At 40.1% G+C, this 22,967-nt stretch overlaps 3 protein-coding genes across 5 annotated transcripts; 2 read left to right on the top strand and 1 right to left on the bottom strand.

Moving 5' to 3' along the window:
* Positions 1-524: 524 nt before the first annotated feature.
* Positions 525-13,406, bottom strand: cyp4t8 (cytochrome P450, family 4, subfamily T, polypeptide 8). Of its 2 annotated transcripts, none has more exons than XM_030394172.1 (12): positions 13,384-13,406; positions 6,266-6,410; positions 5,980-6,024; positions 5,754-5,881; positions 5,426-5,550; positions 5,145-5,299; positions 4,904-5,010; positions 2,930-3,120; positions 2,672-2,805; positions 2,042-2,106; positions 1,683-1,765; positions 525-1,045 (listed from the first exon to the last, which is right to left on the bottom strand). In XM_030394172.1, exons 4-12 carry the CDS (start codon positions 5,778-5,780, stop codon positions 868-870), a joined length of 1,065 nt encoding a protein of 354 aa, XP_030250032.1. In that variant the 5' UTR covers positions 5,781-5,881; positions 5,980-6,024; positions 6,266-6,410; positions 13,384-13,406; the 3' UTR covers positions 525-867. The 2 variants fall into 2 exon arrangements, with proteins under 2 accessions (XP_030250032.1, XP_030250031.1); XM_030394171.1 differs by lacking the exon at positions 13,384-13,406 and adding an exon at positions 8,677-8,977.
* LOC115567505 (uncharacterized) lies at positions 11,131-13,770 on the top strand. The gene is made up of 7 exons (XM_030394176.1): positions 11,131-11,302; positions 11,444-11,752; positions 11,878-12,153; positions 12,716-12,931; positions 13,018-13,134; positions 13,250-13,290; positions 13,396-13,770. The coding sequence occupies exons 1-7, from the start codon at positions 11,167-11,169 to the stop codon at positions 13,522-13,524; spliced, it is 1,224 nt and encodes a 407-aa protein (XP_030250036.1). The 5' UTR covers positions 11,131-11,166; the 3' UTR covers positions 13,525-13,770.
* Positions 13,771-14,444: 674 nt separating this feature from the next.
* med18 (mediator of RNA polymerase II transcription, subunit 18 homolog (yeast)) lies at positions 14,445-17,476 on the top strand. Of its 2 annotated transcripts, none has more exons than XM_030394184.1 (3): positions 14,445-14,663; positions 15,211-15,313; positions 16,815-17,476. In XM_030394184.1, exons 2-3 carry the CDS (start codon positions 15,241-15,243, stop codon positions 17,369-17,371), a joined length of 630 nt encoding a protein of 209 aa, XP_030250044.1. In that variant the 5' UTR covers positions 14,445-14,663; positions 15,211-15,240; the 3' UTR covers positions 17,372-17,476. The 2 variants fall into 2 exon arrangements, with proteins under 2 accessions (XP_030250044.1, XP_030250043.1); XM_030394183.1 differs by having other exon boundaries at positions 14,446-15,013.
* Positions 17,477-22,967: the final 5,491 nt, after the last annotated feature.

Below are 22,967 nucleotides of genomic sequence, written 5' to 3'. Positions count from 1 at the left end.
AGCCTTTTTCGGCTCCATAGGAAACCGCATGTAAACTGATTCATTGCCTCCAGTTATGTCATTCAGTGGCTGAATTGCATTGTGGGTACTCTAGGAATATAGTTTTGAAAAGAAAGAAGAGTGTGAGTGATCCCTGGCTCAACTAGTGGACCCCTTTTCAAAACCCAGCGCCTACATTACCCACAATTACCCACTGACCAGAAGCAATTCATCAGAGGACATGCAGCTTTTCTCTCTATCCACATAAGGCAATGCACTACTCTTTTACACAGCAGAAATAATTCCAAAGACCATAACACGCTTTATTTGTAAAATTGGCAGTTACCCTTTAACTTCCTGTAATCCAAGTTTATATATACTGCACATTCCAATGACTTTTCGGGAGTAGAACGCTGACCAGGTGTCTCTTTCCTAGATGTAAATGAGTCCATGTGGTACAGACAAACAGACACTTTCATCATAGGTCAACATGGCTATTCACACAGTGGGAGAACACTTGACACTCAGAAATGAGGACAACTGGATACGTTATATTTGATCATTTATTTACAAATGAATACAGGAAAATATTTCTTATTTATTACGAACAGATTTAATTCAACTGTTACCTGTTACAGAGCCCAGTCCTATTTCACATACAGTATAAAGTGCATAAATGTTTCATTGTTCCATTAAAACCCTTTTTAAATGTGAGAAAATGATCTTAAATGCAATACAAATGCAACTTCTTTATCAGCAAGTCACTCATTATAGTATCAGCAGTATTTGTGATTCTATGTCAGCGTAAAATATTATCAATAAAAGTACTAACATTTTCCCCTTACTGTTATATTTTCCAGGTTAACAGCATTCCCTGTAGGCTTCCCTTTACATGTTTGGCTCTACAGATCTGATTTTGATGTGGATGCCGTTGAGTGAGCGCAGAACCAGTCTAGGAATGATCTTGGGTTTACAAGTGGGGTCTTCTATCAGCTCGTATTTCTTCAGTGTCAGGGCAGTCGCCACTTTTAACTCATTCATGGCAAAATTCTGGCCAATGCAGTTTCTGAGGAAGGAAACCATATGAATTAGCAGCATTATGAGGATTATGACGATACGTTATATGATTGTAAGTTAAAACATAAGAGGATGGCAACTCAGTACGAGAATTGACATAATATTAGAATAGAGTGGACAAAGTGTTAGTTATTGCTATATATTTCTGCATTGTGAGGGAAGGAGATCAATTTAAAAATGCCAAAAATGCTAATGCCAGCTTGCTCTTACACAGTTTTACAGCTGTTTTCAGTCTATCAAATAAAACAGGTTTCTTTTTTCCTTTTTTGCAAACTTGACTCAGTTTTTATTCTTACTCAAAATCAACCATTGACATAACTTTTAAAAACTTTTCGGCTGCTATCCCAGAGTGTCTGTTTTTGAGGAGTTGGTAGGAGTATGTACTTTCTGGGGATGTGCATTTTAAATTGGACAGATCCTAGGTCACACTGTTCTGCCTGTGTCATGTTTACTCTAACCACTAATAAAACAGTCATATGGCGAACGAGGGCGCTGGTGCCAGGTTAAACATTCACATGCAGTAAACTATTGTTAGTTAAATGAATAGTCGGCGAGTAGCTGTAAACTGAGAACCTTCTTTCCTAGTGTTTAGTGGCCTGTTCAGAGGGTATCAGGTGTGTACAAACCTTGGCCCAGCAGAGAAGGGGACAAAAGCATGAGGTGACCTCCTGGAAGTATTCTCTGGCAGGAAACGCAGCGGGTCAAAGACCTATGTTGAGACCAGATGGAAAAAACACTTAAGCCAGTGCGACTCTAGCCAACCAGAACACACTACGTTTAATTATTAAATCATCCACCAATTTAATGACTATGTCACTTTGATATTTGACACAGTTTACATAAAAGGTGCTGAGCCAGCACATCAAAGAGGGATCATACTTTTACTTTGAACACTGATTCTATTAATAACGTACGCCATGCAGTGAGTGGGCACAGCTGAGCTTTCACTTCAGGAAGATCTGCTCAGAATGACATCTTGACTTACATCAGGGTTTTCCCAGACTGCTGCATTCCTGTGAATCCCATACACACTCGTTCCAACAAAACTTCCTACAAAAAAAATCAATAAAAATGTGTGTTTAAGTTTAGGATTGCACAGAGACGTTTAGATATGTAACTGTGATACAAATTGTGAAGGCACTGCTACAAACAAGCAACAGCCTGATTCCTGACCAGAGTTTCATTATGGCATTGAACATTCATCAAACCCACACAACTTTGAGGGACATGAGTGTGAAATGATGCAGAAGACATCTAGATTATCTTCATTTCATTCATAATGTGGCAACCATAAAAAAAATGAACCTTGGATGTAAGTCTAACAATTGAATATAAGAGTTGAGTTAAACCAGCCAAACAGAATATAATGTTTGTGACACCATCAGACAAAGTGCAATAAAATGGTTTTAACAACGTTAAAGCTTTTCACAAGGAAACAGCAAGGTAAGATTGTAGGTTGAAGGTGAATTATGTGATGCATGTTGTGCAAGGCTGACATTGTTAAACCAAAACTAAGGCCATAGGTCGATTGGGTAAAAACCAACTGAGACAAAAGTTAATATCTTATCTTTTACCACTAGGAACCACTGCAGCACAAAACACAATAACAACAAACCTGCTGGCAAAGTCCTTCCATCAAAAAACGTAATGGGCTTGGTGGTTTTTCTGTTCATTCCTGGCACAGGTGGGTAAAGACGGAGTGATTCTTTTATGCACATTGTAGTGTATGGAATCTTACTTAGATCCTCCCTTAAAATAAGACGGACACTTTGTGTTAGTTCTTGATATTCTAAGAGAACACAGTGATGGCCTAAACAAGTTGTTGTGACTGACTTGCTTTGCAAATAGCAATGTTTTCAACACGTAAGCCTACCACTCCATAGTGTCCTTGCCTTCCAAGGCTTGCATGATCTCTTCCCTGCACATCTTCTGGTGTTCTGGGTGGCAGGCCAGACTGTAGAGGATGAAAGAGAGGCCACTGGCTGTGGTGTCATGGCCCTCAAACATGAATGTGTCCACCTCTGCTCGTATGTCTTCATCTGAGAGACCCTGCTGGTTCTCATCCTGAAAGTGGGATAAAGACACAATGATTAAATAAACAAGAAATAAATAACTGTTTGCTGAAGTGTCACTACTACTACGAGTATGACTACTATGACAACAAGTACAACTAGCAGAAAGATCTACTGTCTATTTTATTCGTAGAGCACTGTGTACTGTGCCTAACTATGAACTGTAATAAAAGAGCATAAAATATACAATAAAGATAATAGCTGTCTGGTTGATGTTGAGCATGGGACGTCTCACAGATAACCCAGAATGTCTACTACTTCACTAGGTCAAAGGTGGAGTGGCAGAAACAAAGAAAAGGACAAGGACAGAGGTTAGCTTATTGTGTTTTAATGAGAATATTTACATTAACATTTGTTGATGGAAATCAGTTAGTTTGCAATTTTTTCTAATGCTTTAGTGGGAACATGGTAATGATCAGCCTTCTGAACGGAATGGGACAAAAAAAAAGAAGAGAGCGTCAGAAACTACTCACGAAAGTCAGGTCAAAGAGTAAATTTAGGTGGTAAGTAGCTGTTTTGTCTTCTCAAATTATTCAGAAACCTATTTTATTGTACTGTTTACCTCAAATACCAGGTTTCCTACTTGGCCACCATGTTGAAACAGACACGAAGAGAGAGCGACTCACAGAATTTCCCATTTATGAATTTATTTGTAGCCGCCCGCCACAACATCATTGGCCACCACGTATTGATTTTCTACACGCCTCTCTCACATACCTGTGGCACCCTGTTTCTCACACATAAACTTTGTCGGGCATGCCGCCCAAGTAAAGTCTAAAGTGTATTAAAAGCTGGCAAAGCAGTTTTGTTTTTTAACCATGTGACAAAATGATACCACACGCGTATTGATAAACTAGTGAACAATCTTCCCTCGCTCCACACCTCCATACCTGTAGCTGCTCTGGTAATAGGGCCCATTCTGCAAATGCAAACTGATCTCCTGTTTAATGTAGGCCTACTGACGGTATTGTTCTGTTACGCCATAGTTGTCAAGCTGTTGGAAACAATGACTGACATGCGAAAAACATGCACGTGCACGAGCACTATCATGCACACACGGCCAGCCTAGCTACTTAAAAAAGAGAACAGAGGGTCAGATTACGTCTTGTTTGAAGTCTTGCTGGAAAAACCAACTGCACTTCAGGGACAAATAAAGTTGAGGTAGAAGTTTAAGTTGAGGATGCCTTTACTCTACTTCACCGTATATTTACATAGAAAATAATTGTTTGCTGCTAGATTTATGTTCAACATCTCATACCAAAGAACACTATCCTCTTTGTAAAAAAAAAAAAGTTTGCCCTGCTATACTGACTTATCTTCATTAACATTTGACGCTGTCTTACCTTTATGTGTGGTAAGAAAAGATTCACACGGACAGGCTTGTATGACTGCAGGAATGTTGAGGTAGGTCAGACTGGGATAGCTCAGGGATGTTTGCAGTAAGCAGCTTTGTTGTATATTGCTGCTTCCTCATAAGAGGAAAAAAATCCTGAGTGTTGCCTTTGTATAACTAGCAATTGATATGCTGGACATGAGACAGCCTTCTTTGTTTCCCATTGCACTGGGATTTTGCCACCTACGCACATTTGTAGATTTATGCCAAATCTCTACTACAAGCTTTATTATTGTTTTTCACTGTTTATCTGTGTGATTTTTCATTAATTTTTTTTTTTTTTTTTTTTTTTTTTAACAAATATTTATTTTAATTATGATACATTTTTTGTGTGGTTATCCCTACTGTCCTATTTGTCAGTGTGATGTTTTTAACCACATACTCTTGCCAAGAGAAGGATGTCCAGGAAGTCCAAGTTTCTCTTGGCCTGTATGCGGTCCAGCTCCTTCTCTTCCTTTAGTGCTTCTTTCCTTTTTCTTATGACTTCCCCTAAAAAAAGACAAGAAAATTAATGAGTATTTTTGGAGACTAACTCCTTACATACAGCAACATGTAAGATATCGACCATGGGCTGCAGGCTGGATGTGAAAGATAATTTAGCAAAGTATATGTTCAGATCTTACTTGTATGACTGTGAGTCACAGAGCATGCTTTTCTGTGCCTGTAGCCATGTGGGCTGAGGTAGAAAATAAGGTCACTGTGATATGGAAACGTCCTGAACCGCAGGTTGATCAGATTACTGAGCTCATACACTGCTTTGATGTATGCATTTGTTCCACTGAAATGAGAATGTGGGAAAATGAATAACAACATCTTCTCCACTCATAATTCACACATCTGAAGTGGTACACGAGTGAGAGCGTAATTGTGAATGGTGGGGAAATGTTTGTATGTGTGGACTCACCCCTCGGTCTGGCAGTTGCTGTTGTGGCTGAAGGCACACTTCAAGATGCTGTCCAGTGTCATGAGGCTCACGTGTTCAAACAACTCAAAGGACTTGTCAGTGTTTGCATAACTCTCCCATTTGTCCTGGCAACAGCAAGAGAACAGATGTGACTTCTCGGCAGGAGATGGAAAAAAAAAAAACTCCAACGCACTCATTCCCTCGACACTAAAATATGTCATCTGGGCGACCAAAACCAAGATTTTCTTTTTTACTTTGACATCAATATCATGGTCTTTATTTTCTATTATAAATTACGATTTTCACATCTAAACTGTAATTTACATACCAACATAGTTTTTGTAGAATCGGACATCGGTTTTATGTACGCTTTCAAAACATCATAGTGGAAACCTGGGGTGAGGAGCCTTCTGTGACGAAACCATTTCTGACCTTTCGACACCAATAAGCCATCCCCTGAATACAGACACAGACCGCATGTGTTTGAGTAAAGCAGCTAATTAGCTAGGCAATGAGCCAACATATGCTCTGGAAGACAGGGAAAGCAGTCTTACCAATCCAAGATTCAATAAACCTATATGCAAGATCATCTTTGGGCTCTGTAAGGAAAGAAACCAAAAATGTGTTACATTTATTTTTTAGCTGTAAAAATGTAGTAAATGGGCCCATGAGAGAGAGACAGATAGACAGATGTACTCGTGCCACAGCAGCAGTACATAAATAAACCAAACATTATAAAGAATAGTGCCTAAAATATCAGATATCAGAAAACACACAAGTGTTCAAACTAAATGTAAAGAAAAAAAAAGATGCTAAAGATAAAAATAGTCGCTCACACACCTGCTGTTGCCAGTATGGTTTTCACATAATCTGGATGGTGAATGTTGAGGATACAAACAAAGGGACCAAACCACAATGGGAAAGCATAAGGGTAATGCTCTGCCCATTTCACTAACGTGTCCAGGTCTGTCCCATCTTGTTTAAACTGAAAGAAAAATTAAAACAAACAGTTTGACAAACACCTGTCCTTCCTGTTGTCTGCATGCTTTGTACTTTAATAAGTACATTTACTCAAGTACTGTATTTAAATACAATTTTGAGTTCAGTATATCCATGTTCTGCTACTTTATACTCCACTCTTATTTCTTACACCACAACATTTATCTGATAACTTTAGTAACTAGTTACTTTATTCTTGACAACCAGATTGCAGAGACAGTGGTTGGATTGTGTTTACCAGTTGGCGAATTTGTGGTGAGACACATCAAACACAACATCCCTGCCAGCCGGGATCCTCACGAGAAAGCATTCAGAACAAACAGATCCAAAAATGATGCCATATCCACTGCCCTCCACTCAGTCTTCACACACCTTATGAGTAACGAAAGCTTCATCAGGGTGCTGTTCGTTGACTTCAGGTCAGTATTTAATGCAGTCTCACCCATGTAGGTGAAGTTTAACAGTGTGGGCTTAAAACCACACCCTGCAACCAGATATTGGACGTCCTCACAAGCAAAACCCAGACAGTTTGAATTGGCAGTCACACAACCACTAAGTTGGTGCTCAACACTGGAGCCCACCCAGGGCTGTGTGCACTCTATTATCAAGTATAAAGACGACATCATTATCATCGGCTGCGTTACAAACAATGATGTTCGCGCACGGCTCAGGACAGAAAGGCTCTGCAGCCGGTGATTAACACTGCCCAGAACTTCATTGACACCCACCGACCGAGCATCGGTGATATCGGTGAAGTGAGATGTCTGAACAGAGCCCAAAGGATGGTAGAAGACGACACCCACCACAGCCACATCCTGTTCAACCTGCTGTCGTCCGACAAGAGAATACAGAAGTGTCAGCTGCCACACCAGCAGCCCAGCAGCTTCACTCCTAAAGCTGTGGGACTCCTAAATTCATCCTCCAAATTCCACCTGTGTACGTTTTTGGATCCTTTTTCTGTAATGTAACTAAAAAGGACTCAAACTAAATTTTGGTGTCGTTATATGATAAATAAATTAACCTTTTCATTTTAAGTACATTTATTGCCAGATAATTACTTTTGATGCTTAAGTAAATTTAATATTTGATAGTTTATGACTTTAACCCGATTACTATTCATATTAGAAGTGTGGAAATGTCTCCATTCTAAGATGCATCACGATGCGGACATAGAAGATTCTGCATCGATGCAGAGACAGCGCATAATTGAGAGTCTGCAGCTCATGTTGATTGTTGATTGTCCGGCCTCAGCTTGACAATAAAGTTCACTGCAGCTTTGCTCTCATGCTTTGAATCGTGGTAAGACATTAGGCATACGTTACTTATGTAGGAGGGATGTCGGAGGAAGGCAGAGATCTGCGAGTGATAATTAAAACTAATTTCTTTTAAAAGAACTTGCTGGGAAGCCCCAAATGAAATGATAACAGCAAACCCAGCTAATCAGCCAAGATCTGAGGAGGCGATGTCAACTCTGACGTCCAGCTCTGAGAGAGGTGTGTGCAGCAGAGTCAATAAAAGCCTTATCTTGATCTGCCATGGGAAAACAATAATATTGTAGATTACAACAAATGTGAAAGGCACTGCAGACGGATAAATGGTTAACTACTGAGGTATAGGTATTGAAAAGATATAGCATTTATTTTGTAGACTGCTGTAGTCAGATTATTGGAAGGACTTGGATAAAAGGATGAATAAAAAGGGGGAATTCAAATGATGAAAACGTAGCCATATGCAGTAATATAGCTCATTGAGGATGCCATACAGTGAGATGCATCGAGGAATCGTTTTGCATTCGAATTATTGACGGCTGAATCGTAAGTCGAATCGAATCCTCGGTTTTACCAAAGAAATATTTTAACACAATGTGTCTACTTTTACTCAACAATAACTTTTGTGTACTTTTTTACAGTGCTGCTAATAAGCAGTTAGAAAGGAAGCATATATATCTGCTTAGTTCAAGGTTGCAAAACCACAATGTAAACACAATTACAATTTGAAGTCTTGCAAAAACACAGATTAAGCAGAATGGCTCTTCAAAAAACAGCCAAATAAACTAGTGTCTAAAAACCCAAAGCAATCCGTTATTGGCCTATGAAAGTTATAAATAATTCAATAAATACGTTTAAAGGCGTATTAAACCCTTTATAAAGTTGTAAATAGGTCGTTACATTCCTGCATTTCATCCTAACTACACTGTGCAGGCTTGTGTTTACTCGCTGCTTTGTTGCCGGGCGCCAGAGAGACTGCATTACCTCGAAAACATGTCCAAAGAGCCAGTGCGAAGGTGGTGACGGAAATGCTGCGAAGTTTCGGATCGCGTCCCTCTGTTTGGCGAACAGGATGGTCATTTTATAGACGACGGCCACGAGACAAAGTAAGGCAAACAAGTGATGCATGCGAGGCCAGCACGGCTGCAGTTTCACGAAGATGTCGGTGAACTCCATGTCTGCGGTGCCTGTGACTGGGCCGGAGGGGAGAGATGGCGGGAGGCGACCCGCTGGATGATCAACAGCGAAACTCAGCAGAGGCTCCCCTGTAGTCAGGAGCCGGGTTGAGCGTATGACGTAATCGGCGGTGGGCGGAGAATCTGCCCGGTTCGGGACGTGCTGCGCGTCCAACAAGTAGATGGTGAAGAGGTCTTTTTAATTGATTAATTTTTTCTTACAGTCAACAGGCAGGATGTGATATTTAAAGTGACATAAAACTGTGTAATTACAATAAAAATATGTTTGGGAATATTAATTTTAAATGTTTGTTTTTTTTGATACATCAGAACATACAGTATGTGTTGTGAAGGTGACAATTTATGTACTATGTCTATGTAGGTATATGTGTGATTTTGTTCTCAGATGTGTCAACAATATACTACATTACAGAGCATACACAGGAGTGAGTACAAATGGCTTTAAATGACAAATCACAACAATGTCAACATCTTGGCCAGAGACGACAGATGGTTTGAAAGAGCAGTAAAAGAATTTGTTTATGTCAATCTGTAACGGGCCACCTCGTCTTTGAACTGAGGAGGTGGCCCACAACGTTACCTATCACCCACCTACAATACAGTACAGAGCTCCCTCTCCAGACAGCTTAACAATCATTCACATCAGGGCTCACCTAGCCTTAGAAACCCACATAAAGGCAGGTCGGGTCAATGACACAAAAGTGGTCCTGAGGACTCTAAAACTCAGAGCTCACATGTGACCTTAATGACTGTAAGGACACTCCCACACAACGCCTGCAAACTCCCCTCCAGTCAGTTAGAAGTGAAGAAGCCTCTCGGGTGAGAGGTGAAACGTCTTCAAGAAACTGATTTATCTACAGTTGCCTACGATACAGCACGGACACACTTGTCACTGATGCACACGTGTTCAGTGTGCGCCATTTTGTATGTTTGTGATTCAAGATTTTAAGATTCATTTGTTTGCCCCGAGGGAGATTTGTACTGGACAAAAGGCTGCTACATAGCAACACATATAATACAGAACATACATCAACAGACAAGACAAAACAATACAGCGAGTGCCAAATACACAACACCTCTCACCCTCACCAAACCCCTGTCTTATGGCATAATTTTAGGAGATTCACTGATGTGGGAATTAATGAGTTTTTGTGTCTACATTTACATTATATTTACATTTAGGGCATTTAGCAGACTTTTTTTCCAAAGTACATTTGTCACAAGAAAGAAAGCACTACATATCGCTGTAGATAGAGTAAAAAAGGAAAACAGAAACAATTTTCAAACCCTCATCTGAGCATAGTAGCTGCTATTTATCAAGGATACCTTAAGTGCATAAGCGCTATGATTTAAGTGCTATGGATAAGAGCATACAAGTGCATATATGTTTTTCGGTTTTTGTTTTTTTTGGTTCGTAAGCTTTTTTAAGGTAATAATGCTGCGATGCTGTTCACCAAGCTCAAACTAGAATGGTACTGACTAGACCTTACATCCGCCCAACGCCCACCAGCCTCCTTTTGTGCATCAACAAAAATGTTACAAGAAAAAAAGAAAAAAAAAAAACCTTATCAGCACATAAATCATACCCATCCTCCATCCAGGTTTCATGAAAATCCAAGTGGCACTTTTTGTGTAATCCTGCTGACGAACCAACCAACCAACAAAACAAATGGACACAGTTGGAAACATAACCTCCTTGGTGGAAGTATCTGCAATATGCATTTATTCAAATTCAGGGCTGCACAACCATTTAAAATCAAAGCTTGAAAGAACGGTAAAATCGTAACGCATTAGTAAGCACGAGTAAGTGTTTTTGTGTGACTCACACATCAGAGTCATATTGTTCACGTCGTGTAAACTTTTGCTTCAGTTTCCAGACAGTGTGCTCCTTATCAGTGGTTGCTGTCAGACTGATCTATGAACTTTCAGCGTGCTCAAATAAACCTCAAGCACAACACCTGTAGAGCATAAAACAATATTTTATGTAGAAAGTTGCCATTGCAAGAAACTCAAGTCAAGTTTTAGCTTAACTGCAACTATTACATTTTTATTGTTTTACTCAAATAATTAACAAATAATCTCTTACAGAAGATGTATGAAAACCAGTGGATACAAACTGACACTTTGTTGTGAAAAACAACACTTGTTACTGTTGCACTGTTGTAATCCAACACCTATGCTAATGCAACAAGTAGAATAAAAGGCACCCAATCAGAAAAAACAGTGTGGGTGAAAGCCACAGTAGATTTCCTCCGCATTGAGTGTTAGACCACTTTCGATGTGTCAGCAGATGTTTCGATCGGTTCCTTATTTTCTTTATTTCAACAGAAACGCAAGTGCTTTGAGAACAATGCAAAGAGGCTTTATTTTTCTACTGATTATATGGAACATACACATTTTTGCTGCAAGACACAGTAAGTAACTGAATGAATCATTGATATTACACTGCATTTACAATACAGTTCTAGGGAGTTACTGTTGTATAGCCAACATTATTCATATCGTACAATTTCGAGCTACTATGAGTGTATAACAAAAAAACATTATTTTGGCAGCCACAAATGACCTTCAAGTCATGCTGGGATGTCGAGCTGTGATACCATGTCAACGGGACAAAAGTGACTCAACCTCTTTCAAGTGGTTGTACAAGAAAGATGAACATAGTGAAAAAATCGATTTATTTGTTCAAGAGATGAAAGGAGTATCACGCCATCATGAACTTTTTCGTACCAGAATGACAGTGCTGTCCAACGGTTCCCTGCTCATTCATCATCTAACAGAGGAGGATCAAGGCATTTACTGGTGTGAAATTTGTATTCGAGACAAGTGTGGGGATAAACAGAGCAAAACTATTCTGATGAAAGGTCAGAGCAATTTTAATTGTCTTTAATTGTTCTCATACAAACTGAAGTACCCACACACTTTGTTTGTTTAGTTCAATACACTTTCAAAAGTCCAACCTCAAACAAACAATACCTTTTTTTTTCAGCAACTCTGAAAGAAACATATACAACAATCGACGCTGCTGCGGGCAGCAATTTTACTCATCCCTCCTGTTCCGGTCAACTGACGGACTTAAAATGGACTTTTGAAGCAAGTAGCATAAATTCAATACAAAGACCGGAATCAGACATTGTGACTTCCAACAAGTCTATACGCATTGTAAATGTGGAAAAAGCAGATGCTGGGAAATATACGTGTTGGACAAGTCGATGTGACGGACACTGGCAGAAGCTACTTACTATCAACTTGTGTGTATTTACAGGTGAGAAAAAAAGCACAACATTGAATGTTTTATGTCAAAAATTCAACCCTGTAAGTAGTGCCTGGCAATATATACATATTAAATTGTGACTGTGATATGAGACAATATATAGCTGCTATGTTGCTAGGCACTATTAGACTTTGAATATCATTATATGATATGGTCAAAGTGTTGTCTTTCCCTTGTTTTAAAACCTTGTCATTTTCTGAATGTATCAGAATGTTCAACTTGTTCCAATACTTAACCTGCTTTGTCATTATATCCACATTACTAATGATGGTTCATTGTTAATAATCGTTCTTTTTGTTGTATTTTGTGAAAGTAATCCAGTAATCCATAAATATTGTTGCAATTATGATATATTGAGGTTTTTGGTCGAAAAATGTGATATTTGAGTTTGTGAGCCAATTTTACCATTTATTAGTGCTTTTGAGGAAATTTTAAAATTTGATATATACTGTACATTATGACATATATAAAACATTTTACAACATTATTTCAAGGCCGTAACACTGAACCCCAGGTGAAAAATTGTTGTTCCTTTTCTTTGGCCCTTTTATAGTACACAGTGAGGAGTCACCTGTTTCTTGTGATATGCTGTGTGACATGGATTTCAGTGACATCAAACCCAACAACGCATTCAATGTGAAGACAGAAACAAGGACGGTGACTGTAGATCAGTATGGGTCTTTAAACTGCAGCACAAAGCGGGTTTTTGATGGAAACCTTACAGTTCGTAGCACTCAAGGACCATTTAATGCTTTAACTACAACAACAGGTGGGTGAATTCGCCGTAGCCCTCTTTAAGAGGCTGTTGACCTGAATTAAAGGAGTATCATTGCTTGTGTTTTTTTGTTTTTACAGATACACCTACAGAACGTGGAAATCAAATTGTTATTTATGGAACGACTGCAGCAGCCCTTATATGTCTTATTTTATTGGCACTTTTAATTTGCTTCCTTAGACCAAGATTGCGAGCAGGTAATGAAATGTAGGCCTTTGTCTTTTTAAACTTCCTGTTTAACGCTTGTTCAGTGGTCTCAAGAAGTTCTCTGTGGGTCCTGCCTGATTCTGTTTCTATTTCCATCTCTTTAAGCGTTTCCTATTCACCCGCGTTGCTGTGGCTTCAAAGGAAGGGTAAGCGATATATGATGACGTAATACTGTCAACCATGTAGCAAAAAAAAAGGCAGCATGTACGTTTTTTTGTTTGGGTGATGGCATTTCTTACTTCCTGCTGCAGGCAGAAGAGGAGACTTCAGTGGTTTATTCATCAATCGTCATCAGGAGACCTGCCCAGACAACAGACATCCATATGACTTACACTGAATGTTTGTATAGTGAATTAAAATTTGAGAAAGAAGGGTCTTAAATCAACGGTGTCCACAAATCCCACTCACCCACTTCAATGATCATCCCCACCCCCACTTTTCTACAATGAAGTAATTGATTCCTCAAAAAATGACTTGTCTTTTTGGTGAAAATTGTTTGTGAGTTCACCCACTCACGTCTCATGGGAAAGTTTGAGGCATTAGATCTTTTCTGATTAGGAACTTTCCTATTTGAGTGAAGTGACCCAAATGAGCCGTCTACACAATAAAAAATGTACGCTATTAGACTGTCTGTCTCCTTTTTTTTCTTTCACCGACAAAACACAGTTCTTTCCGCTTCTTAAAATAGACGGCACATTTCAGATGTTCCAAGACAAAATATCTATATTGGTACAGATGAACTTTGGGCTGGACATGTATTTTACATTTATGCACGCACTGTTGTATTTAGCTACATTTTATGGGTATATCATAATTTATTTAAGGCTGCTTACACACTGTGCTGGAAAGCAACTAAGCCTGTTTACTTAGTATTTCCATTTCATGATAATTTACACTTCTACTTCGCTGCATCTTATAGAGAAATACTATACTTTACATTCCATTTGATTTATCTGAGAGTGGTAATTACTTTACAGATTCAGACACTAAATATTAAACCTATGATCATCTTATGAAATATCTTTGTTTTTATGCTATACAAGACCATATGAAGCAGTCAAAATCATCTCCACCTCAGACAGCTACAACAAGTATTATGGCTCGCATATTAAACAGTAACAAGCAGCAGTAATAATTAAACAATTATATACATAATGGCTTTATAAATTGAAGGGCGTATTTACTTTGATTCTTTAAGCATGTGCTGGTGAAAACTTCTACATTTTAGGAAGATTTGGGATGCATCGCTTACATACTGTCTTACACGTGAACGCATCATTAATGATAATGCCCACACGCTGAAAGGGGGACGTTAGAGTGATACTATTTTACGTTACCTACTTGGGGGAAAAATGTCGTGTACAGGGCTTTCACTTTGCATAGGCAGCTGAGTTGAGTAATAACTAATTTTTCCATCACTCGCTGCCCATGAAAATAGCTGTGCTCGAGTCCAGCAGGTGGCTGTAATGCGCCTCGAAGTTGGATGCTAACCATCGCGAAACGAACAAGAGAGAGAAATGTAGGATGCTCTTCATTCACTGTTACAGCCGGCTGTGCTCGTTCTTCCTCTAATAAATAAACCAGCAGTTTGGCTTTTTTCTGTTAAGTCTGAACCGGATCTTTGTTCTCCCACAGATAATTATTGCCCCGCGCTTGGCACATAGCCTGGGTAGCACAGCTTAGCTTTATCGCAGCTAACTAATGATATCAAACCGAGCTTGCTGCTAGCTAGCTAGCTAGCCGGCTGCGTAGCTACCAGCGGTTTGTTGACTGAAAAAGCGAGTGAGGCCTACCGGATCCTCGGTCTTTACTGCGGAGGCTCTACCGACGATAGTGGACTGCTGCATTTTGTTGTTCGGAGTGTTTCAGGTAATAAAGCGAAATCATTTCGCGAGTCAAAGTTAGCGTTTGCTGTTAAACGAAGTAAGCTAGCTAGTTAGCTATCTGTAGCTAGCTAATACCGGTCGCTAGGTAACGTGCTGTGTTAAAAAGTTGGTGACGGTTGAATGAAGTCGCTGCCTCTGAGCCGCGGATGTAAGCTAGCTAACACTATTTTCCTCCCCTAGATATAAAAACCACTCAGTGCCTGAGAAAAGATGGAAGCTCCACCAGTTACAGTGATGCCTGTCACCGGGGGCACAATCAATATGATGGAATACCTGCTGCAAGGTAAGCTATGACAGAAACACCCACAGCTGAGGAGATGAGAGTCGCCCATTAACAGTTAGTGATGCCAGTGAAGGAATGTAACTAAGTACATTTACTCAAGGAACATAGAGGTGCACTTTGTAGTTTTGGAGAAGACATTCAAACTCCTCTGGTTAAAATGTCTTCCTCAAAACGACATGGTGCAAAATTTAAGACACTTGTACTTCACTTCAGTTTTTTCTATTTTATTTTTACTTTATACTTAAATGATGCTGCATCTTGGAGGCAAATATTGAACTTTTTACTCCCCAAAATGTATCTGACAACTTTAGTCACTTGTTATTTTGCAGATTGCATGCTCAATCAGAGCCAAAGTAGTTCATTTTAAGATTAATTTATTTTTATTTTTACCACATAAAAAAAACCCCACTGATTCTGGTGATAAGAAACGGGCTGAATGTCAGAGCAGATAATCAACCTGGTCAATAATTGGATGACCTTACAGTATATGCATACATACATGTAAATATACGTTTAATTGACCTGTAGTTTTGATATATCTCTTGCCAAAAAATGGTTAGGATAGCTCAATACATTTACTATTAGATATTTGAATATATCTATCTATCTCAATTGATATTTTGTGAGTGCATTTCACTTTTACCAAAGTAATATTTTGACAAGATATTTTTACCTGTACTCCAGTATGACTTTTCGTACTGAGTGATTGAGTGAAGAAAAATTGTGACGAGTGGCAAGTTTTACAACACTAATATGGCATTGAGAAGGTGTGATAGAGAGATGTGATAAATATCAACAACTACCTTATAGCTACCATCTACATGATGCTCTGTATCATTCATGAAACATTAAAGTATCAAAATATGGCGTTCCTGTCTACTGAGAACAGTAATGTGGAATAGAGATGAGTGACAAAATAATGGAAATACCAACACAAAGTGCTTCAGTGAGCTGTCAGGACACAACAAGCTTCCAGAACAGCTTTAGTGTTTTTTGGCATAAATATTCCCTGGAACTGTCGTAGCAGGATGAACACTATTCTTTCAAAAGATATCTATTTTCTGATATCTCTGACATCAAATAGTCTGCCGGCATTCCAATAAATAAGGCAGAGAAGATATTAGAAAGTCATTAAAACGCAGAAATTCGCTATTACCGTAAAATACAGTCTTGCCATGGAGTTGAATCAACACTTTTTATAACCTTCATGCAGATAAGCTTTTTTTTGCAGGACTATTGTATTGCAATGTTTTGTGAGAGTGCAATATTGTCAGCATGGCAATGGTCGCAAAAGATCTTAAATCTGCTGTTTGTTACAGAAGTCTATTTCCTTTCTGTCTCAGCTTTATTGTTGGAGGTTTTGAAGTGTTTATGATAAAAGTGTATGTTTTAATTACAGTTCTAAATAAAATATATTGTGTCGTCTACATTAGTGCATCACATTGTTAACATGACCTTCATATATTCATGCATATTTTTCTCTCACTCTTGAATAATTCAGGCAGTGTGTTAGACCAGGCCCTGGAAAGCCTCTTGCATCGCCTTCGAGGTCTGTGTGACAACATGGAACCTGAGACCTTTACAGATCATGAGTTGGTTTATCTTCTGAAGGGCCAGCAAGGAAATCCTTTCATTCTGCGTGCCCGACGCTCCCTCTCCCACCCAACGTCTCCGTGGCACCTACGCTACCTAGGCCAACCTGAAGTGGGAGACAAGAGCCGCCATGCTCTGGTGCGCAACTGTGTTGACGTGGCTGCTTCTCACAGTCTGCCGGAGTTCCTGAATGAGATGGGCTTTCGCATGGACCATGAATTTGTGGCCAACGGCCACATATTCCGCAAGGGCGCTATGAAAATTGTAGTGAGCAAGCTGTCGCGCATCCTTGTGCCGGGGAACACAGACAACACGGAACGGCTATCACTTTCGTACCTGGTGGAGCTGAGTGTGTTGGCTCCCGCCGGCCAGGACACTGTGTCAGAGGACATGCGCAGCTTTGCTGAGCAACTCAAACCCCTGGTTCACCTGGAGAAGATTGATCCCAGCAAACAGAGACATTGAATGACATATTTGACTACCATGGACAAATAAGACTTCCTTTTTATAATACCATGTTTACATTCTCCTCTTTTCATTAAATACAATGCAACTTTGACTTAACAGCTACACTTCTGGTTGTTTGTTATTTTACCTGGTAATTGAATCTACAGTGTCCACAAAATGTTACTGCATCAGTTTCCACCAAAGCATGGTCACAAAAGTTGAGCCTTATCACACTTTCAGCAATGAATACAGCAGAGGTGTGGTTAAAGTCATTGCTATTTAATATACGTGTTTACACCTATAGTATATTCAGAAGGGTGCACCTGCAGAAATCCTTTTCCCTATGTTCCCTATGTTTTAAAGAAGAAACAATACTGCTGTGTTTGGAAATGAATAGAAGAAATGTAAGAAGCTGGTGCCTGCAATGAGTGTAAAGCAGTAAAAGAATGCTTTCGTAAAATAAGTACTGCTAAACCTACAAGACAAGTAATATTTTTGACAATAATAGGTTTTTCCAACATGGCATTTACCGGACAGCCACAACATCATAACCACTGACAAGTGAAGTGAATAACATTGATTTTATCACAATGTAACGTTCTGCTAGGAAGACTTTGGTCCTGGACTCCTTTGCGGATGCCCCTTTATACACACGAACCACCTAAATACCATTGCACATTAAGTTTACCCCCTCATGGCACAAAACTCCCCTATGCCAGGACAATGCGTCCTTCCACACCTCAAAAACTGCCAACAGGAAGTGCAGTTGCCATGAGGAGGGGTGTTCTTGGCCTGCAAAGGTGTTTTGGATGGATGGTGTGTCAAGAGGCATCCACACGAATGCCATGACTCGAGGTTTCACAGGTTTCTGTGTGTAGTTATTAGGATGGCACCTGGAATGTTGTTTTCTTTCAAGATTTAAGCTGAGATAAATTCTTTATTATGCTCTTAGATGAAAACAATCCCTCTATAGGGCAAACTGAATGCCTCAAAAAAACAGATTCACACTATTATATATCAGTTTATATCAGCAACTGTGCTCAGACTAAGATGTTTATTGGCCATACTAAAATGCTTACTTTAATCTCATCTGTGTTCTGTTTTTAAAGCTGTTAGTGTTTTTTTTTTAATCAATATGTTGTCTACAGCTTCTCTTGAACATTTTTATTTTACTCCACTAGGGGTCTCTCTCGTTCTGTTGTTCAACTGGCCGTCTCGCCAGCCGAAACCCTACCTCAGATCATCTACAGGAGCTGTGGTTGCCATGGAAATAATTAGCTGTGAGATCTGCACATCTTTTCCCCCCACTCTAATTAGCTTTCTCAATTGCTTAATGATACATAGACCTGTGAAAGCCTTTCTTTCTTCCCCTCAACAAAAGCATTGATTTTCCCTCTCTTCCCCTCTCATTTCTACTGTTAACCCATTAGTGCCTCTTTCATGGGAACTTGAGCTGGAACTATTACACATGAAAGCCCTACAGCTGCCTCAGGTTCTTCGCTCCTCATGTCGAATCCCAAAATGGCCTGTTTGCTAGTGTGTCAACATTATGGCCAATCTGCTGCGGAGGCCGGAGTAACTAATGCACATCCTGTCAGTTATGATAATAATGTGGGCTATAAGACAAGAGTGCTTCTAATAATAACCCTACAGTGAGATGCATTCGCAGGGGTTTGCGATGTAAAGTGACCGCCTGCGTGTCTGGAGGGAGAGCTCGAGGGCAGATGGCTGTCTCTACATGTTGACCTACCTGCATATCAAGGGCTGATGAGGACAAGCTCACTGAGGTGGAAAGGTGAGATGACATTGCTTCCACTAACATTTGCTACACCTTGAAATCCAGCCCACTGAGCAATTGAATACACGGTATATTGACAAGGGGATTAGGGATGGGAAGGTAATGGATTTGATTATGAAAAAAACCCAAGAAAGAACACCAACAATATGTTGATTGTGGTGAATCTTCATTATCAGGATAATCGCAAATCGAGATAGTCGTGAATATCCTCAAATGAATTGATTGACAAAGGGTTCGCAGACTGACTCCATGTAAGTTAAATCATATATATAAAATACTACAGATTTCAAACTAAAGAACGACAGGGAGATGACGCTACAACCATTTGTTTATCCTTTATTTGTGTGGGTCAACATTATGATGTATCATTACTTATGTAAGATTCTCTGTTTTTCACTCAAGAACTGCGTCCTTTCTGTGATGTGATGAAAAATATTCGTTTCTGGACTAAATGTAATGCTTAAGTGATTCCAGTAGATTTATTTTAGTTTTATTCTGGAAGTATTAAGAAGATGATTATCTGAATAATGTTGTGAATCGCACTTATGTCGGACAGGATAATCATGACATGAAACTTTGTATCATCCCACGCCTACAAGGGATTATTTCCATTTATCTGTTTTATGGGCAAATCTGATCTGTGGTCATATTGAGACGAACTTTATAGTACGCTACTTAACACACAAAGTTTGCCTGTCAATGAGAGGGGATTATCGGATGGAGACAGTTTTATGTTCCAGCAAACAGAGGCAGGCTACCGGCGCTTAGGACTAAAGCATGATGTTTCAGCTCTGAGTGAATTATGTATTAAAGAGGCAGATGCCTCGTTGCCCAAGGCTTTATGTGTCCAGCATGGATCCACTACAGTATGCTGGCTTTCTTCCACTTAAACTTGTGTTTAGCACAGTGCTCTTTGGTGATGAGCTGGACTCCCACTGCACCTCCACTCCGCATTGCCTGGAGAACAGAGGCATAGCTAGGCTAATCAGTGTCTTGGCATCAGGCCCTGCGCAGCTATTGTGCATGTAGCCAACCACTGACTTGCACAAGTGAGGGATTTAACTCGTTGCCAGAGGCAATATGATATTCTTCATGGTTTATTTCACAAAATTGTGAGTAGAGTGACAACCTCTTCCAGCACATGAATGCAAAAAAATCTAGAAAAGTCTGTGAATGTGGGTTTTAACAGGGGTTCAGGTTACAGGTTTGTAAAAAGGTGTTGAATATGGGGTTGTAAAGGCTGTATGTGTTTTGACAGCTGGTCAGTCCGTCAGTGGTTTTTGTTCTATTATTGTACCGCTTATTTCAGATTACATTTTGACAGTCTTAACATTGCTTTTTTGTGTTGCTGATAAAGACCATTCAGTGGTTTTAAATGTGAAAATAAGTTGTAATTTCAAGACTCTTTTTCGTATTCATTTCACTGATTAATCATTTTGTCTATAAACGTCTGAAATATATATAAAAAAAACATGCACCTTACGTATTCCCTGTATCCAGAGGAGGCAGTCACATTGCATGTTGTTTTCTAACCAATAGCCCAAAACCCTCAAGATATCTTATTTAAAATTAGATACATGAAGGAAATACAGCAGATCTTCACATTTAAGCAAATGTTTTAGTTTCTTTGTTGATATTTTACCTTTAATAATTTATCGATTTTTCCGTAGACACCAGGTGAAACGGTACAATCCTAATGTACTGGTGTGTTCTAGCCTATATATGTAGTGCACAATCTCTTCCGAAAATAGCTAACCTGTCCACTCGCCCCCAATGTATTTAAGCTATTGTTGACATCATCAGTTCATTATAAAACAATAATGCTCCCTGCACTTTTGGACATGAGAACACCGCATGCTGATTTTCCTCTTCGGACTGTTCTGTTGTTCCGGGTCTTTAACTGTAAAATATAATTAATTGGCTAAGGCAGATAGTGTTAGTTAATCATATTTTGTTAGACCTCTGAAATGGGGATTGAAGCCATTACCTGCACATGCCTTTACTTTCCATTCTACAACACAGTCTTAATTAAAAGTCTTGGCAGCAATTGTCTTTGCCGCCTCTGAACATAATGTTCATAGTTGGCAGCGCAGATGCCAAGATGCCACAGAAAAGCTGGCTCTTGCTCGGGGCAGGAAGTCTCTAAGTCAGCCTACTTTGGGCCAGTGCCACGAAGGGGTGAAATCCAGCTTTCGCCTACTCAGGAACGTTCCCAATACTTGGAATTGAGCCCTCTCCTTCATGTGTCATTGAGAGCCCATATGCTTGTTAGAGTGTGGGTTGTTTGCTGAGAGGGGAGGGAAAAAAAAAAAAAAAGAACAGGGGAGGTGTCTTCTCAGACAAGCATCGATCTCCCAAGGGTGTTCTTGTGGCTTCTCCAGCTTCCTCTCGTCCTAATCCCACTGGGCAATGGGGCGTGGGGACAAGTTGCACAACATCATGAGGTTGCGAGGGATGTCTAAAGTGGCGGGGCCAAGGAAACGAGGATGGGCCCTGGCAGAAGTGGGTGGAAAAAATGTGTCCCTTTCCCCTATGTGAATGAAATTCCGGAGCGCTTTTTTTTCAGGGTGCAAATTGACAGGCACAAAGCTCTGCCTTGTTGTTGATGTGGTGCTCTGCCTTGCTTGTGGCTGGCTGAGGTGATTACTGCTGTGCAGAACATGCTGTTCCAGGATCAGCCGCTCAGAGCCTGAAGCCAGCCACGCTGCCTCTGGAATGTCTGGTATGGGGGACAGCGTAGCAGTCAGCCTGGAAGGGACCGAATGCATACATAGCTTTTTAAACTGCTGCCTGGGCCTCCCACCTCTCCGCCTGTCTGAGTCCTCTCCTCCTCTTCCTCTTGTCCCTCCGGAGATTCAGTCCTGCTGTGAGCCTCATCTGTCTTCTTGATGTACACAATTACTTTTCTTTCACTTAATGTGTAATCAAGACACATTGTGTAATCTGGTGTCGTCAAAATCCTGGCACTCAGGAGTGTGTGTGTGTGCGCTCATGAGTAGCACCTTGTGTTGGAGACCAGAGGATGTGAAAGGGCTCGTCTCGCTCCAGCACTTGTTGGAGTTGTGTGACCGAGTGACCAAAAAGCTAATAACAAATAACAAATAACTCCCCATTAATCGCTTGCATGGGTGCGGCAGAGATTGCAGTCCCACACAAACTATTGGGAACGTGGCATTTTAACCATCTGATCCCACTGATGCTCAGTCATCCCATGACACACGATGACGCATCCATCCTGCATTTCAAGGGGTGCTATTTTTGACACAAATTTCTCAACATTAGTCATGTCTGAGCACACGCTATGTGTGGCAACGTTGTGCAACTTATAAGTACAGCCTCCCTTCCATGCACACTCTGTATGAAGAAGGCAGGTGGGGTGGGGGGAAGGCTCAGACAGCCACCTTGCTGCACAGGTGCTTGTTTTGGTGCTCACAGGCATGCGTCACTGTAAAATATGTCGGGTGGAATCCTCTTGTATTAGGTTTTCTGAGTTTTTGGGTCTCAGAGAATGCACGCCTCTGTGTTAGGAGACCGTTTATTATTCAGCTGTTGAATATTTCTGCCTGCAATGCATTCATACAAACGTGCTCTCATAGGTCATAGTGATTACCCATGGGCGGTTAAAAACGCTCGCACGGAACGGCTGTCAGACTTCCGAATATTATCAGAAATTGGAGCTGCCTGCCTGTTCCTGCTCCTGTGAGTTTGTCTCTGTGTGTGAGCGAGTATGTAGAAGCAGGACTGCCTGTGAAAGTCCATGAATAAGTAATATTGTCCCCACAGCAACCATCAGCATAACAGGTGTGAATGTGCATA

Source organism: Sparus aurata, chromosome 17, assembly GCF_900880675.1.
Source record: "Sparus aurata chromosome 17, fSpaAur1.1, whole genome shotgun sequence".
Classification (NCBI taxonomy): Eukaryota; Metazoa; Chordata; class Actinopteri; order Spariformes; family Sparidae; genus Sparus; species Sparus aurata.
This window is presented reverse-complemented; position numbering and strand designations above follow the sequence as displayed.